Below are 15,842 nucleotides of genomic sequence, written 5' to 3' on the forward strand. Positions count from 1 at the left end.
GGGAATGAATGTCAAACACCCTGCCAAAGTCACTCGGCCACAAACATTGAGATACCTAATTTTTTAATTCTAGTAAATCCAAAACTCGTCTGTACTTCATGAAACATGGCATGCTATCATGGAGCGGCATCAACATGCCGTCGTAAAATTTATGTCCCACTTGGGGCAGGTTTGGGTATAAGCTTCTCACAAACCAGAGCTTCTCACAGCAAGCCTGATGGTTTCGTTAGGGAACGTTTCACCTTTCTGGACGAAATAATATTCGTTTCCTCTTCTTGATTTCAAATTTTTCTCTAGTGTCAACATAGAACAACATGAGTGTTGTGTTAAATTTTGGAATTTTTCGGGGTTCGTTAGCACATTCTTATGCATTAATTGAGTTCTCAATGCATTTATGTGCATAATTCAAATTTGAACTACATGCACATGCTCTAATGCATATAAATTGGTTGAAAATTCAAATATGTGTCCTTGGTTGCATGCTTACGTCCCATGCAAGAAATAGGAATGAATGTCAAACACCATGCCATTGTCACTCGGCCGCAAACATTGAGATGCCTAGTTTTAAAATTCTAGTAAATCCAAAACTCGTCTGAAATTCATGAAACCTGGCATGTTATCATGGAATGGCACCCGACATGCCGTGGTAAATTTTTTGTCCCATTTGGGTCAGGTTTGGGTATAAGCTTTTCACAAACCAGAGCTTCTCACAACAAGCCTGATGGTTTCGGTAGGGAACGTTTCACCTTTCTGGATGAAATGATAGCCGTTGCCTCTTCTTGATTCCAATTTTTCTCTAGTGTCAATATAGAAAAACATGAGTGTTGTGTTAATTTTGCAATGTTTTGGGGTTCGTTAGCACATTACTTCTTATGCATTAATTGAGTTTTCAATGCATTTATGTGCATAATTCAAATTTGAACTACATGCACATGCTCTAATACATATAAATTGGTTGAAAATTCAAATATGTGTCCTTGGTTGCATGCTTAGGTCCCATGCAAGAAATGGGAATGAATGTCAAACACCCTATCACCGTCACTCGGCCGCAAACATTGAGATACATGGTTTTTAAATTCTAGTAAATCCAAAACTCGTCTGAAATTCATGAAACCTCGCATGCTATCATGGAATGGCACCCGACATGCCATGGTAATTTTTTTGTCCAATTTGGGGCAGGTTTGGGTATAAGCTTCTCACAAACCAGAGCTTCTTACAACAAGCTTGATGGTTTCAGTAGGGAACGTGCCACCTTTGGGGACGAAATGATACCCGTTTCCTGTTATTGCTTTCAAAAAAATTCTAGTGTCAACATAGAACAACAGGAGTGTTGTGTTAAATTACAGAATTTTTCGGGGTTCGTTTGGACATTTTTATATATTAACTGGGTTTTCCAGGCATTTTATATGCATAATTCAAATTTGAACTACATGCACATGCTCCAGTGCATATAAATTGGTTGAAAAATCAAATCTGTGTCCTTGGGTGCATGCTTAGGTCCCATGCAAGAAATGGGAATGAATTTCAAACATCAGGGCACTATTGGTTGCCGGCAAAACGTTGAGATACTTAGTTTTTATATTCTAGTAAATCCAAAAGTTGTCTGAAATTCATGAAACTTGGCATGCTATCCTGGAATGGCAACCGACATGATGTGGTAATTTTTGTGTCCATTTTGAGAGAAGGCGCACTCGAATAACAGTCAACAAAGGCATTTTGAAACAACTAGCTGCCACTCTAACATCGCAAACGTTTTAGATAGAACACCCGTATGTACACTAACAGCTTCTCCAGTAAGCCAAGGGAAAATGTGCCGAGCAAGATTTGTGTAGCTCTTCATCACAAACGTTTTAGATAGAACACCCGTATGCAAAGTGGGATCTATGGTCTTCCACGGTAAGCCAAGGTAAAATTCGTTGCGCAGGATTTGTGCATCTCTTCAACGCAAACGGTTCAGATTGAATAAGGTATGCAAAGCGAGACTTCGGCGCTAAGGCAAGAGAAAATTTGGCAAGCAGGATTTCTACCTCCCTTCAATGCAAATGGTTTTTTCAGATGACCCGTGTGCAACCACGTACAGACAATTTGGTAAGATTTGCATCTGTCATATTGGGTATATTGCCATTTGTCAAACTAGAAATATTGACATTTGTTGATCTAGTAACATTGTCATTTATCAATCCTTGTAACACTGTGATTTGTCAAAATATGCAGCTAAAAATTTCTAGCACTATCTAATTTTTGCAATTATAATTCAGTAATTAAGCATAGATTTCATTCATAGATTAAGCAGTCGTGCTTAATTTATACAAATAGTTCAACTTTACAGCTGAACCGACCAAACTTTTCCCCCAATTGTTGCCAACCACGTACTGAAATAGCTAGTTCAACTATATATACTAGCTAATTTTAAGTACGTTGTACAGTTCCACCATATCTATAGTCAGATGAACTGAACAAAATAGCCCCTAATTACTACTACGGAGGGGCTTTTTACTACTTCCGGCAGCCTCTCCTCTGCCGAGCGTGCTCAGTAAGAGGAAGAGGAGGAGGAGCCTACCGACGAGCTGGACAACTTCAATACGGTGCCTGCCGCTGCTGCACCTTCAGCGACGCTCACCTCGAACGCCCTCTGCCGCTCTAGACGACCCCTCTCAAAGCAGCCAGAATGCTCGTAGATCTCCTGATTCCTCACCTATGCGTCAGCGTGTGCTGTGGCCACGGCGGCGGTAAGGCTCTTTGTGTGCTCGACAAGGTGCTCCTCCTCCTCCCGCAGGAACTTGATGTAGCGCGCAAGGTCGCTGCTGCACGTGCGGGCCTCCACCTCCGCCTCCCTCCTACGGGCGATGGTGGCGGAGCGAGTGATGATCCCGGTGGTGACGGTGGGCTGGCGGCCACGGCGGACGATGATGGGGTGGCGGCCACGACCACCACCTCCCGCCTTTGGGCCGCGGTGGAGGAGCGGGTGATGGCCATGGTGGCCGCCAGTAGGGTGGCGGCCACGACGGCCACCTCCCTCCTTCGGGCCGCGGCGGCAGAGCGAGCAATGGCCCTGGCTTTCGACAGAGCTGTGGCGGCAACGGCGGCCGGCAACAGCTGCCGACGGGCACCGACGGCCGAGCGTGTGGTGCGTGTTCCGCGCACACCCAACTGGGACGCCGCGCGCACTACATTACGCTGGGGACTGCGCCGTCGCCGTGGTGTAGCCTCCCAGCTGGAGTTGTGCTCTTATGACGGCGAAGTGGCTGAGTGACGACAATGGTACGGTGCCATTGTCGATTTTCCGAGAAGCAGACAAGATAAGCTATAAGGAGGGAGGGGAAAATGCGACGCAGGACTCACCGACCATGAGGGTTTATATAGTAGGCTGACAAGCATTGAGATTTTGGGGGATTTCACCGAGTCGGGCGGGAAGCTTGCACGCGAACCTGCGCGGTTGTGCGGGAACGAGCTCAACACCGTTTGGCCAAAAGAACACCCCCGCGCGCTGCTCAAGATTGTGCTCGAACCGTCTGTGGCAGCGGGGTGACAAGACGTGTGAGAGAAGGATGAAAGGACACGTACATATACGTTTAATAAAAAACGTTTGCAATTTAATTAACTACTATATTCCCATCCTAGTTTATAAGTAGGATTTAATTAATAAAATATGAATGCATGTAGCCAAAGATTATATCGTCGGATTCGTATTTGAACATAGTTTCCAGTTATATAATTTTTGTAACATGTAACATTTTGTTGGTTAAATTTGAGGTTATATACCAGCAAGCGTTTGCCCACAAAACACATGGTGCCGACCTCTGCTCGCGTCCCTCGACAAGCTCTGCTCGCCGATAGGCGCCGCAGCGCACTGTGCTCACCGTTAGGCGCCGCGGCATGCTCTGCTCGCTTCCGTCGGCGCGCTTGGGTTGTGGACAGCTTTTCCTTGCGTGTTCAACTACTATATGCATATATATGGTTGCTCGCCGTTGAGGCGACTGCAGAGTGCTCTGCTCGCGTCCCTCCGCGTGCACTCTGCCAGCGGTTGGGCATGCGCACAATCACGTCGGGGGGGCCATGTGCATGCGGTTGCGCCGCGCGCGTTGCCACGCGATGCAGTTACATGCAGCACAATGGAGTTACGCGCTGCAAATTAGAACTGGTATCAGGGCGTGCCGATCGATATTCCAGGCCGTCTGGCCTCCACTTTAATTCCTGCGGCCATTATAATCTTAGTCTCTTCAACCTTTCGATCACGCCCCAAAACACAACAAGCACACCCACGACGACACATAGAGAGGGGATGTCTAGCAGCGCTCCAATGAAGTTCGGCGAGCATAAAGTGGACACCCACGCGAGGGAGATAGATCTCTCGGTGGTGTACACCATCGCCCCGTCCGTGGTGGACGACTACATCAACACCGTTGAGCAGTTGCTTGCTGGAGACAAGTACAAGGTGGTCGGCATCGACCTCCAGTACACCGCCGGTAGTCCCGGCATAGATCAGAAGGTTGTCCTTGCCCAGTTGTGCGTGCGCCATCATGTCCTCAGCTACCACTACTGCATGGCCAGAGAGCCTTGCGACCGTTTCAACAGGTTTGTCAACAGCACCGACTACAAGTTCGCCATGGTGGAAACCACCGACGATGTAAAAGCGCTCAGTGTTACGGGCTTGGCCTGCAAGAACCTTGTCAAAATCCGTGACCACTACAGGGTCTGGGGCAGCACGAAGAAGGACTCCCTGGTCGAACTCGCCTCAGCCATCATCGACCCCTACTACGAAAAGATGAAGTAGGATGCCCAGAGAACAAGTCCTGTATCCTAGCACAGGGCCTGGATGCGGCGACTAGATGAACCTCACCTCAGGTTCGCGGCCAAGAGCATGTACACATGCTACGAGATGCACATGTGGATCGTTGACATGAGGAAGTGCCTATTACCCAAATCAAAGAGCCCGAATCGAGCCACAAGCAGAGCAAGCGTAGACCACAACTCTTTGTGTTCTACTCGTGCATATCATCTATGCATAGACCTAGCTCGGATGCCACTGTTAGGAAATGTAGCATGAAATTTCAAAAAAAACTACGCTCACGCAAGATCTATCTAGGATATGCATAGCAACGAGAGGGGGGGAGTGTGTCCACGTACCTTCGTAGATCGAAAGCGGAAGCGTTTGCCAACGCGGTTGATGTAGTCGAACTTCTTCTCGTTCCGGCCGATCAAGTACCGAACTTACGGCACCTCCGAGTTCTGCACACGTTCAGCGGGATGACATCCCTCGAGCTCTTGATCCAGCAGAGTGTCGAGGAAGTAGATGAGTTCCGTCAGCACGACGACGTGGTGACGGTGATGGTGAAGTGATCTGCGCAGGACTTCGCCATCGAACGTTAAGCGTGCGGACCCTACGGGTTCGAGAACGATGTACACATGACTGAGACACCTCTCTGGTCAATATCCAATAGCGGAACCTAGATGTTCATATTGGCTCCCACATATTCTACGAAGATCTTATCGATCGAACCGTTATGCAACATACGTTAATTCCTTTGTCATCGGTATGTTACTTGCCCGAGATTCGATCGTCGGTATCTTCACACCTAGTTCAATCTTGTTACCGGCAAGTCTCTTTACTCGTTTCGTTCCGCAACTAACTCATTAGTCACATTGCTTGCAAGGCTTCTTATAATGTGCATTATCGAGAGGGCCTAAAGATACCTCTCTGATACTCGAAGTGACAAATCATAATTTCGATCTATGCCAACCCAACAAACACCTTCGGAGATACCTATAGAGCATCTTTATAATCACCCGGTTACGTTATGATGTTTGATAGCACACAAGGTATTCCTCCGGCATCCGGGAGTTGCATAATCTCATAGTCGGAGGAATATGTATTTGACATGAAGAAAGCAGTAGTAATAAAGCTGAACGATCATTACGCTAAGCTAACAGATGGGTCTTGTCCATCGCATCACTCTTCTAATGATGTGATCCGTTCATCAAATGACAACACATGTTTATGGCTAGGAAACTTAACCATCTTTGATTAACAAGCTAGTCAAGTAGAGGCATACTAGGAACACGGTGTTTTGTCTATGTATCCACACATGTATCAAGTTTTCGGTTAATACAATTCTCGCATGAATAATAAACATTTATCATGATATAAGAAAATATAAAATAACAACTTTATTATTGCCATTAGGACATATTTCCTTCAGTTTTACTACTATGACGGGTTCTACTTAAAGGAAATAAGGCGGGCGTGTACTACTGGTTCCCATTATATAAGGTCCGTTTTTTTGTTTTTTTTTCTTCTCCAGGTTTTTTCATTAGTTTCTTCAGTTTTTTCATTTTCATTTTCCTTTGGTTTATTTTTGAATTTTTTTCGTTTTTCGGTTCTTATTTGTTTCTTTTTTCATTCTACAATCTTATATACATGATAAAAAATTAAATAAGTGTTCAACATTATTAAATACTTGTTTAACATTTTTATATACATGAAAAACATTTTTTCAAATAGACAAATACATGTTCAATATTTTGCAAATTCTTATTCAACAATTTTATATACATGAACAAAAAATTTGCAAATACTTTTTCAACATTTTTCAAAAAAAATTCAACATTTTGCAAATACTTGCTCAATATTTTTATACACACAATCAATAATTTTCCAAATCTTTGTTCAACATTTTTAGAATACTTGTTTAACATTTTGCATATACTTGTTCAACATTTTTCAAATACTTATTCAACATTTCTCAAATCCTTGTTCAATATTTTTAAAATCCATGTTCAACATTTTTTAAATACATGATCAATATTTTTTCAAATACTTGTTCAACATTTTCTAAATACTTGCTCAGCATTTTTAAAATATTTTTTAAATACTTGTTCTATATATATATATATATATATATATATATATATATATAGAGAGAGAGAGAGAGAGAGAGATAGATAGAGAACAGAGAGAATATTTTAAAATATAAAGAAAAATATAAAAGAAAACAGAAAAGGTAAAAGAAGAAAAAAGAGGCTGTGGCCTCCCGCCCTCGTGGGCCGGCCCAGATCGCTCTTCAGACTCGCTGAAGGCGAGATATAGGCGCGCCCGTTTTTTCAGGGAGCACCTGAGGAAATCTCAGTCCACCCACAAAGGATATTTTAGCCCAGTGGCCCGTCATCGTAAGCAACATGGCCCACTTGAGAGATTGATTCCTTACTCGCTTTCCAATACTTCGAAGAAGAATAGAAAAAAATAGACATTTGCGCACAACCTTGCCCCTCTATCGCTCTGTCGGTCCCCCCCTCCCATGGCGATCCCCTACCGGATCACCGGCGGCCACAGCCGGCGGAGCCCGCTGCCGCTGCCCACCGCGAGGGCAATCCTCGCCGCTGTCATCACCGGAGCGGTCCTCTCCATCCTCTGCATCCTCTCATTCACCCACTCGTTCTCCTACCTGGGGTTCCAGCCCAGGAGCGTCGACAAGCGGGAGAGCAGCCGCAAGTACCTCTACTGGGGCGCCCGCATCGACTGCCCCGGCAAGCACTGCAGCTCCTGCGCCGGCCTCGGCCACCAGGAGTCCAGCCTCCGCTGCGCCCTCGAGGAGGCCCTCTTCCTCGACAGGTAACAAATCAATCTCGTTCTCGTTCTCGTCGCTTCCTGCGGCCCGCTGTGTGGTGGCAAGGTGGTTCTAGGCTTCATGAAATGGGAATGGGTACCCCGGCGGTGAATTTTTTGTAGATTATGCTTCCAAATTGCAAAGGATGATCCATTTTTAGGAGGCAAATTGGTGCAAATGCTGTGTGTAATGTGGGTCAGGATAGACCGATATGCTAATGTGCAATGACACTGCATTGTGGTTTCTCTGCAGAATATTTGTCATGCCCTCAAGAATGTGCCTTAGTTCAGTGCACAACACAAAGGGGATAATTGATTCAAGCAACGCAACTTCAAATCCAAGGTCTTGCTTCTTAAGCACTTATGTCTGCCTGTAGCATTGTTTTGCCCAATTGAATAGGAAATTGAATCTGTGGTGTTTTTGCAGATGGGAAACGAGTTATTGTGCAATGGAATCCTTATATGATATAGACCTCATATCGAAAACTGTACCTGTTGTTTTGGACAATCCGCGTTCATGGTATGGGATAGTGTCGAGAAGTACAAAACTAGGAGAAGGAGACGTAGCGCATGTGCAAGGAGTTAGCAGAGATGAACTCAAATTTAATCCACTTTACTCAGATGCTCTTCTTGTAAACCGCACTGCAAGTCCTCTTGCTTGGTGAGAATGCAACTCCATCAGGGTCTTTATGTTCTTTAATTGTTATTTTCAGATGGCCTCAAGTTCTAGCGACCACACCAAACCTAAGTTATATGTTATGTCTAAACTTAAAGAATAGACCTTAATCATCATTACAGTTCAGGTTTATGGAGTGCAAGGATCGGACCAAGCGTACCTCTGTGATGTTACCATACACTTTTCTGCCAACTATGCCGGCTAGAAAACTGAGAGTTGCAGCACGTAAGGTATATTTTCATTAGAATGATTTTCTGCCATGTATCCCATGTTTTAATCGGATCTGATTACTCCCTTCAGATTAAAAATATGTTTTATCGCACTAACTTGCTTGTTCTGAATTAATTTTATTCTTGATTTTTGTTTGGGGTGATTTCTTAAGTCACGTGGATTCTGTTGATGCCAAAGAAAAATATAATCTGCAACCCAAAATCCTTGAAGTTTGACGCTTAGTTATGAGAGTAACCCATGTGTGTATCATGCTAATTTCCCAGTTAGAAGCTCTGGATTTCCACATCCTCCAGTAAGCAAATCTATGCACTTCCCTTGGTGTACTTTTGTCGTTATATCGTTTGAACACATGTCTCAGCAGGGAGCAGTGTGTATCTGCATATACCGTTAACTCACTAGTGATTGGCATCATGCGATTTTGTTTAAATGCATTCTCAGTCCTCCAGAGCTTCATCTTGCTACATTTATTTCTTGGAATATGGTGTGGTATGATGTTACTTGTGCAGTCCCTACTTTCTCTTCAAATTAAATTGTTTATATGCTAGCTGCATCCTGCTTGTCTTTAAAGAACTTCAGAGTCTATTGTGGTTGTAAGAGACTGCTCTGCCAAAGATATTTGGTAGAACAAACTTAAGCTTTGGTTTTTTTGGTTGTGTATAGTTGGTCAGGCAGAACATAATATCCCATGTAGTATGAGAAAATGTGCTGTTTGTGTATGTTCAGTGATACATCAGTCTTCTGTCACTAAACTGGTGTGCTCTCTTCAGATAAAAGAGATCCTTGGTGAATATGATGCTATTCATGTCAGACGGGGTGACCTACTGAAGAATAGGAAAGATAGATTTGGTGTTGAGAGGAGCCTTCATCCTCATCTGGACAGAGATACCCGCCCTGAGTTCATCAAAAGAAGAATCGCAAAGTGGATTCCAAAAGGTCGCACTCTTTTCATTGCTTCAAATGAAAGGACACCAGGCTTCTTCTCGCCTCTATCAGACAGGTAAGGCTGACTCCATTTGCCATCTGCTCTACTTGCATCACAGATCAGGATCTCTGATATGACCATGGTAGAGTTCGTTTTCTGTAAATAGTTTACCATGATTGACTGAACTGTGTTCGCTTGATCATCAAGGATTTTTTTTTCCTTTCTTTTGTTTCCATATACTTAAGGAATTGACCATTCCTAAGTAATTCAACTAGAAGCTGTAGTACTTTTAAGTAATCTGCATCCCATCTTGGAATTGTTGTGGTTTGATCTATTTCATTATTTTTCTCCTGCATGTATAATGCACATGATCATTACGCATTAACTATGGAACTTGACCATTAACAATATAATGGTGAGTTACGAAATTTGCATCTAATTTGAGGAGACAAGCTGCCTAAGATTATGATGAGTTCCTCATTGTGTGGGTACAGGTACAAGTTGGCATACTCATCTAACTTCAGTAGCATATTGGAGCCAATAATCGAGAACAATTACCAGTTATTCATGGTGGAAAGGTTAATCATGCAAGGAGCAAAGACATTTGTGAAGACAATGAAAGAACTTGATAGTGATCTTGCACTCTGCGACGACCCCAAAAAGAACACCAAAGTCTGGGAAGTACCAGTTTACACTAGATGACCTGTGTGAATCTGTCATTGACATTAATGGTTAGAAACGATGACCTGCTCTGCTTACCACGAGACATAATTGTCTCACATAGACACGGCAAAATCTTTGGATACATGCAGTTGTTTACACACACACACTAGCTTGTACTGAGCTGCTGATCCACCTGCTATATGTTGTAATATCCAGACAAGATATATGTTCCACTCTGTGGACCTTGTTATTTTCTCTTTGTAGTTGGGAACAGAAGAGAGATTACGACTTATTTTTGGTGTTGTATACTGATGTAAGAACCGTTGGATCTGTCAGCTAAGAAAACAAATACACTACATCATACAACTACACTTTTGTTGCGTTACCATGTTATTTGTACTTGATCAATTTTTGCAAAATGTTATCTGAACATGTATATATTTACTTGGTATTATATTGCTCCCTCTTTCCGTAAATGTGAGACGCATTTGCCTTTTTCACAGCCTACAGTATATGATTTTGATTATAATTTTTTCTTGCAATATGCCAATAAAATAGTTAGGGGCCGTTTGGATTGGAGCCTTCAGCTTTTCTTCTTTTTGAGCGGATGCCGATCAAAAAATTGGCCGTTGATCAGGCTGGGCTTTCCGTTTGGATGGGCACCAATTTTTTGGTGCGCCCAGCCCACCTCTATTTCTCCTTAGTTTTGGGCCAAATAGTTGGCAAATTTTCGACGGCAGATTCTTGCGCCAATTATTTGGTGCACCCAATTGGTGGGGCTAGCACAGGCAAAACCAAACAGCCCCTTGTTCCTTCAACGAATAAATCCCGATAGAATCCATCATTTCGGTACGGAATTCTATTAGGCCCCATTACAGTGCACCGGCTTGCTTCAGTGGTTGTAGTCATCGCTAGATGGTCTACGGACCTGGATGTAACTTTTACTTCTGATGTTCTTTATACTACCATGACAATTGATGAATAGATCGAAAGTTTTCTTGCAAAAAGAGCTGAGAATAGATAACAGTTTTCTATGATAAATCTGCTATTTCCTTCATAAGCTTGTATAATTTGTATGTGACACCTAGATATTTATAAAAAAAATTATCCATCACACTAATAAATGTATATAGCTAGCTTACGTAAATGTAAATTTAATAATAGAGCATAAAAATATGTTGGAATAGCTAGTTCACAGTGAGTTGAGGTATTCCTTAATCTCACACAACAAGATTGTCCATCAAACTGCGTTCTCCAATACATGTGTGCAAAATTTTAAAAATTTGGGAGGGCATAGATTGCCTTGTTAATTAGGCTTATCTCAGCCCCTCATATGAAAATTGTAGGCTCGTATGTTGACACTCCGTGGGCTTCTTTGATTCAAAGGAATTTCACATAATTTTTGGAGGATTTGCATCCTTCAAAATTATCCCTGTGTGTTGTCAGACTCGCAGGATTGGAATCCTTACGGAAAATTCCTACTGATCCCTTTACACACTATTTTGGGGCAAAATTTGTGTCAACTCAAATTTGTCGTTCCTTTGTTTTTCATGTGGCGTCTCCATGTCAAATATTTTTTGAAGAAAATTTATGTACTACCTTTTCAATCATACTGAATTGAAGAGGATATGGCACAACTCATCTTCTACTTTTTTCTATTCCCGTGTCATGAGAGAAAGAAGAGAAATAGACACTTCGCACTTAAATAGCATTGAGCAACCAGTTTTTGCATCAGCAACATAGCAGGCCCTCGTGCATGCATGGGGGCAAAGGCAGCAAAGAACATATCATGAAGAATGGTGCAAGGGCTTGGCAAGCAGCAAACTACTCGCGACCTGATTGATCCTACGTTCCTAACTCATCTCGCAGACTACTCGATGACCTCATTGATCCTAACTCATCTCTCACACAAATCGACCAGCACCCGCGCAAAAAGAAACCAAGCCTGCAAAGCTACCTAGCTAGCTAGCGAGCGAGCTACAGCTACTCCTCTCTCCTCTCTATGTACACGACCGATCGAGGGCGAGATCGCCGGCGTAGTAGCCTAGACCTCGCTTCCGAGATCATGGACGACGTCGCCGCGCTCCTCGCGGTGCGCCCGCTTCTTCTTGCCGTGGTGCAGCGCCACGCCGAACAGCTTCACCGTGTCGTCCTCCTCAGCCGCCGGCGAGTTCCGGTCCACGTCCATGTCCAGCTCTAGCAGCCTGCACGAGTTGGACGCGGCGACCCCCGCACCGGCGCCTGGGAGCGGCAGGTGCCGCTGCGACGCGGCCGACGAGGGGCTCGTGACGGGCGCCACGTGGTTCTGCAGGAAGTAGATGATGTCGTTGTAGAGCTTCTTCATGTGCGCCAGCTCCGACAGCAGCAGCGAGTTGTGCCGCCGCAGCTGGCGGTTGTCCTCCGACAGGGCCGCCAGGAAGTCGCCGCCGCCGTTGCCTCCACCGTGCGACGCGGCCGCAGCGGCTGGCTCTTCATGGAAGTGCTGGTACACCGGGTGATGGTGATGATGATGAGCCGCCGGCGGTGGAGGCGGCGGCGGCGAGAAGGTGTTGCCGAGGTGGTAGTGGTGGTGGTACGCGGCCTGGTGTGGCACCATCGATGGCGGAGGCGGCTGCGACGACTTCCTCCGGTGGATCTCGGCCAGGAGGTGTTTTGCTCCCTTCCTGAAGAACTCGTTGGCGAACTCCCATCTGTCGGCCACTATCTTCCTGAATCCCTGCAGCAAACCGCAATGCCAAGTGAACAAAAAAAATTCAATCAGACTGTTCTTATAGCTAGTTAAAAATCAACACCTAATAGTTACTGTGTTTTCTTTGAGATCATCAGGGAGAGATACATGACATGGCAGCTGAATATTCAGTGTTGCTATTGCACGTATAGTAGTCATGTCATGTAGTGTGGTGTGGCAATGCATTGCATGGTATATACGCAGGGCATAGCTCTACATACATAAATCCGACCTGTGTATAGTGTCAATCTTCCCCCAATGATTGACAGTGGAGAGTGGTGCGGCAATGTTGGGAGAGTGTGTACAAGCTTCTGAGTACAAACTCCACTTCTTAGTATGCATCCACATTAGTTTGTGCACTTGTTTTTTTGCTATCCAAGTGACAGAAGAGAAGCATATGGCAAGTGCTAGTTAACTCATGCTTTAAAAGAAGAAACCAAATGTGCAAATAGAAACAAAACGGTCCTCGCTTATCATACATATATACATCTTGACAGAAAACTGATGAACTAACTGATTAGCCGAAAAATCGTCCAGCTTGCATGAATCGTCACCAAAGCAAGACCAAAGTAGTAAGAAATGGAGAGGGCATAGATTAGATTAAATTAAATCAAATCAAATTTCATTCAACAAACGAACAGTGGGTGATGGACGCGTTCTAGCTACAGCTTGATCTATTCGACAGCTGCTTGTCACAAACCAGGAAGCAAGGAACTAATAATCTTGTTGGAATGTCACAATCACACCCATATACAGCCCTTTTCCCATGCACCTCGCAAACAAAATCTGTGAAAAGAGGAGCATTAACTTTTGCATCTAGCTTGTCACGTTCTAGGAAACAATGGATGGATGGATGGAAGGCCATCCATGCATGCACCATTGCTTTGACCAAATTAAAATACCAAACCAAACAAAACTTGTAATGAACATGAACACATCCCACACATATACATGTACACGCCATGGACGCCCTAACTAGCAAACCGGAGGAAGATTAATTAACGAAGCAAATCGAACAAAGAGCAGACTTGCTGGACTAAACATGCATGCGTAGGTGTGCATATGATGCATGTGTGGTGTACGGGGCAGCAGATAATGAGTAGTAACATACATAGGTGTTGAGCTGCCGGACGAAGCTGGAGAAGTTGTTGTGCTTGAAGTAGTTAGGGAGGAGGTCCCGGGCGAACTCAGGCGGCCTCCAGACGACGAAGGTGGCGTCGTCCTCCCCCCACGACACGATGTGGTCGGTGCAGGGGTCGTCCACCAGCTGGTACGTCTTGGTCAGGAACGGCGCCGGCACCGGCTTCCCAGCGATGCCGCCGCCACCGTGCGCCCCTGGCGCCCCCGAGCCCATCTCCATGGACACCACCATCTCCCCGCACCTCTCCACAAGGAAAGCCATGGCCTTCTCAACCACACGTACGTACACCCCGCTGCTTCTACCTAGTAGCTCAGGGACTCGGTCACTCAAGGTGGGTGGAGAAGAAGAAGGAGCAGCAATATAAGCTTAAGCCCAGGGAGGAGGAAGAAGAGAGGGAGAGTGAGGGGGGAGGGGTGAGGAAGAAAGAAAGGCTGCCCCTCTTTAGCTATATCTCCAGTCTCACTGTCTCGCACTCACACACATAAACACACACACACATGACACGCCCCCACGCCCACGAACGCCTCCAAATATTCTCGTGTGGGTCACGCGCGCAGCTGCTGCCTGGATGGACCGCCCTCTTTCCTTCTCTCTTTCGCTCTCTAGCTAGGCTACTAGTAGTACCACTAGATCAGCAGAGCCGACCCCTCCCACCTCTCATCATTATATATGCGTACGCATCGATATCTGTGCATCAGCAGTGCTGCTTGTATACGTGGATGTGCTTCAGAGTGTTCAAGCCAAGGTGGTGCTGGAAGGAAATCACAAGGAAGGGTCGATGTTGCAACTGAATTAGCATATGCAGCTTTGCTACAGTCCTAATGTGCTTAGTTGAGTCATAGTACTGGTCAATGTGCAGCATCAGCTTTGTAAGGATCATGCACACTGATCAGATGTTCAGATCTCAGCAAAAACTTGTATGCATGTGGTCGTTTCCTCCAAAAATGCAGTGCAAATGATCAAGGATAGTTTTCTCAGACCCACATCAATTCTATCTTCTTTTTTTGGCGAGACAAGGCGCCATGGCCAAGGTGTACAAAGGAAGACTAGTCAAACAGTGCAAGGTTCTCTCTCTTGGCTCTTGCTGTTACTTGTTGTGAAATTCCCAGAGGTAATTCTGAAGGGTTCTACGGCTAGTGTCCTACTATCTTGATACAAGGTAATTACTGAAGCTGCAGAAATTTACATGCAACAACTTTCTATATTTTTTCTGCGAAGATAATAATTTTGCATGCAACTGCACAAATTGATGAAAGGAGCAGGAAAGGACCAAGATGGATGTGTACATGAGATGGATGCAGATATGAGAGTAGATGGATGGGCATTAAATCGATGGCCCGTTCAACGGATGGCTCCAAAACCAAAGTCTCCGTTGGATGTACGGCGGCGATGGATGTGATGACACGATGGAACAGGAGAACATTTTGCAGTAAAGCTGGATCGATCCATGGAGCGGCAGCAGGCGGGCACGGGCTGATCGAACATGAAATAATATATTATTATTGGTCAGAAAAGTGAGAGGAAAGAAAAGAAAAGTAAGGAAAAGTAAAGCTAGCTCTGCTGCTGCGATGCAAGAGGATGAGGATGTGGAAAAAGAAGAGAAGAGAAGGGAGATTGTACCGCACGGACGGCCGGTATCCTCGTGGTATTTAGTGACCAAATTGTTCTTCTCCCTCTTCTTCCTCTCCCTCCCTCTCTCTCTCTCACCCCATGCAAATGCACAGCCCTGCACGCCGCAGACATGTACACATGTCTAGTTGCGAAACAGCCAAAGATACTTTCCCTGCGCTGTGCCTGGTGACTTGCACCTCTCGACGCAGGCCCGTGACTTCCACGCCACACGCACACACAGCAAGCAAAGAAAACCAGAGAGCCAAC

At 44.9% G+C, this 15,842-nt stretch overlaps 2 protein-coding genes across 3 annotated transcripts; one reads left to right on the forward strand and one right to left on the reverse strand.

The window, feature by feature from the left end:
• Nucleotides 1–7,239: 7,239 nt before the first annotated feature.
• Nucleotides 7,240–10,464, forward strand: LOC123044024 (uncharacterized). 2 transcript variants are annotated; one of them, XM_044466639.1, is made up of 6 exons: nt 7,240–7,609; nt 7,857–7,946; nt 8,031–8,264; nt 8,407–8,509; nt 9,278–9,507; nt 9,927–10,464. In XM_044466639.1, the coding sequence occupies exons 1-6, from the start codon at nt 7,296–7,298 to the stop codon at nt 10,132–10,134; spliced, it is 1,179 nt and encodes a 392-aa protein (XP_044322574.1). In that variant the 5' UTR covers nt 7,240–7,295; the 3' UTR covers nt 10,135–10,464. The 2 variants fall into 2 exon arrangements, with proteins under 2 accessions (XP_044322574.1, XP_044322576.1); XM_044466641.1 differs by lacking the exons at nt 7,240–7,609; nt 7,857–7,946 and having other exon boundaries at nt 8,032–8,264; nt 8,402–8,509.
• A 1,314-nt stretch (nt 10,465–11,778) lies between these two features.
• LOC123044025 (heat stress transcription factor B-4b) lies at nt 11,779–14,488 on the reverse strand. Its single transcript, XM_044466642.1, has 2 exons — nt 13,935–14,488; nt 11,779–12,811 (listed from the first exon to the last, which is right to left on the reverse strand). Exons 1-2 carry the CDS (start codon nt 14,223–14,225, stop codon nt 12,140–12,142), a joined length of 963 nt encoding a protein of 320 aa, XP_044322577.1. The 5' UTR covers nt 14,226–14,488; the 3' UTR covers nt 11,779–12,139.
• Nucleotides 14,489–15,842: the final 1,354 nt, after the last annotated feature.

The sequence above is a fragment of the Triticum aestivum genome, chromosome 2B (assembly GCF_018294505.1).
Source record: "Triticum aestivum cultivar Chinese Spring chromosome 2B, IWGSC CS RefSeq v2.1, whole genome shotgun sequence".
NCBI classification, from domain to species: domain Eukaryota; kingdom Viridiplantae; phylum Streptophyta; class Magnoliopsida; order Poales; family Poaceae; genus Triticum; species Triticum aestivum.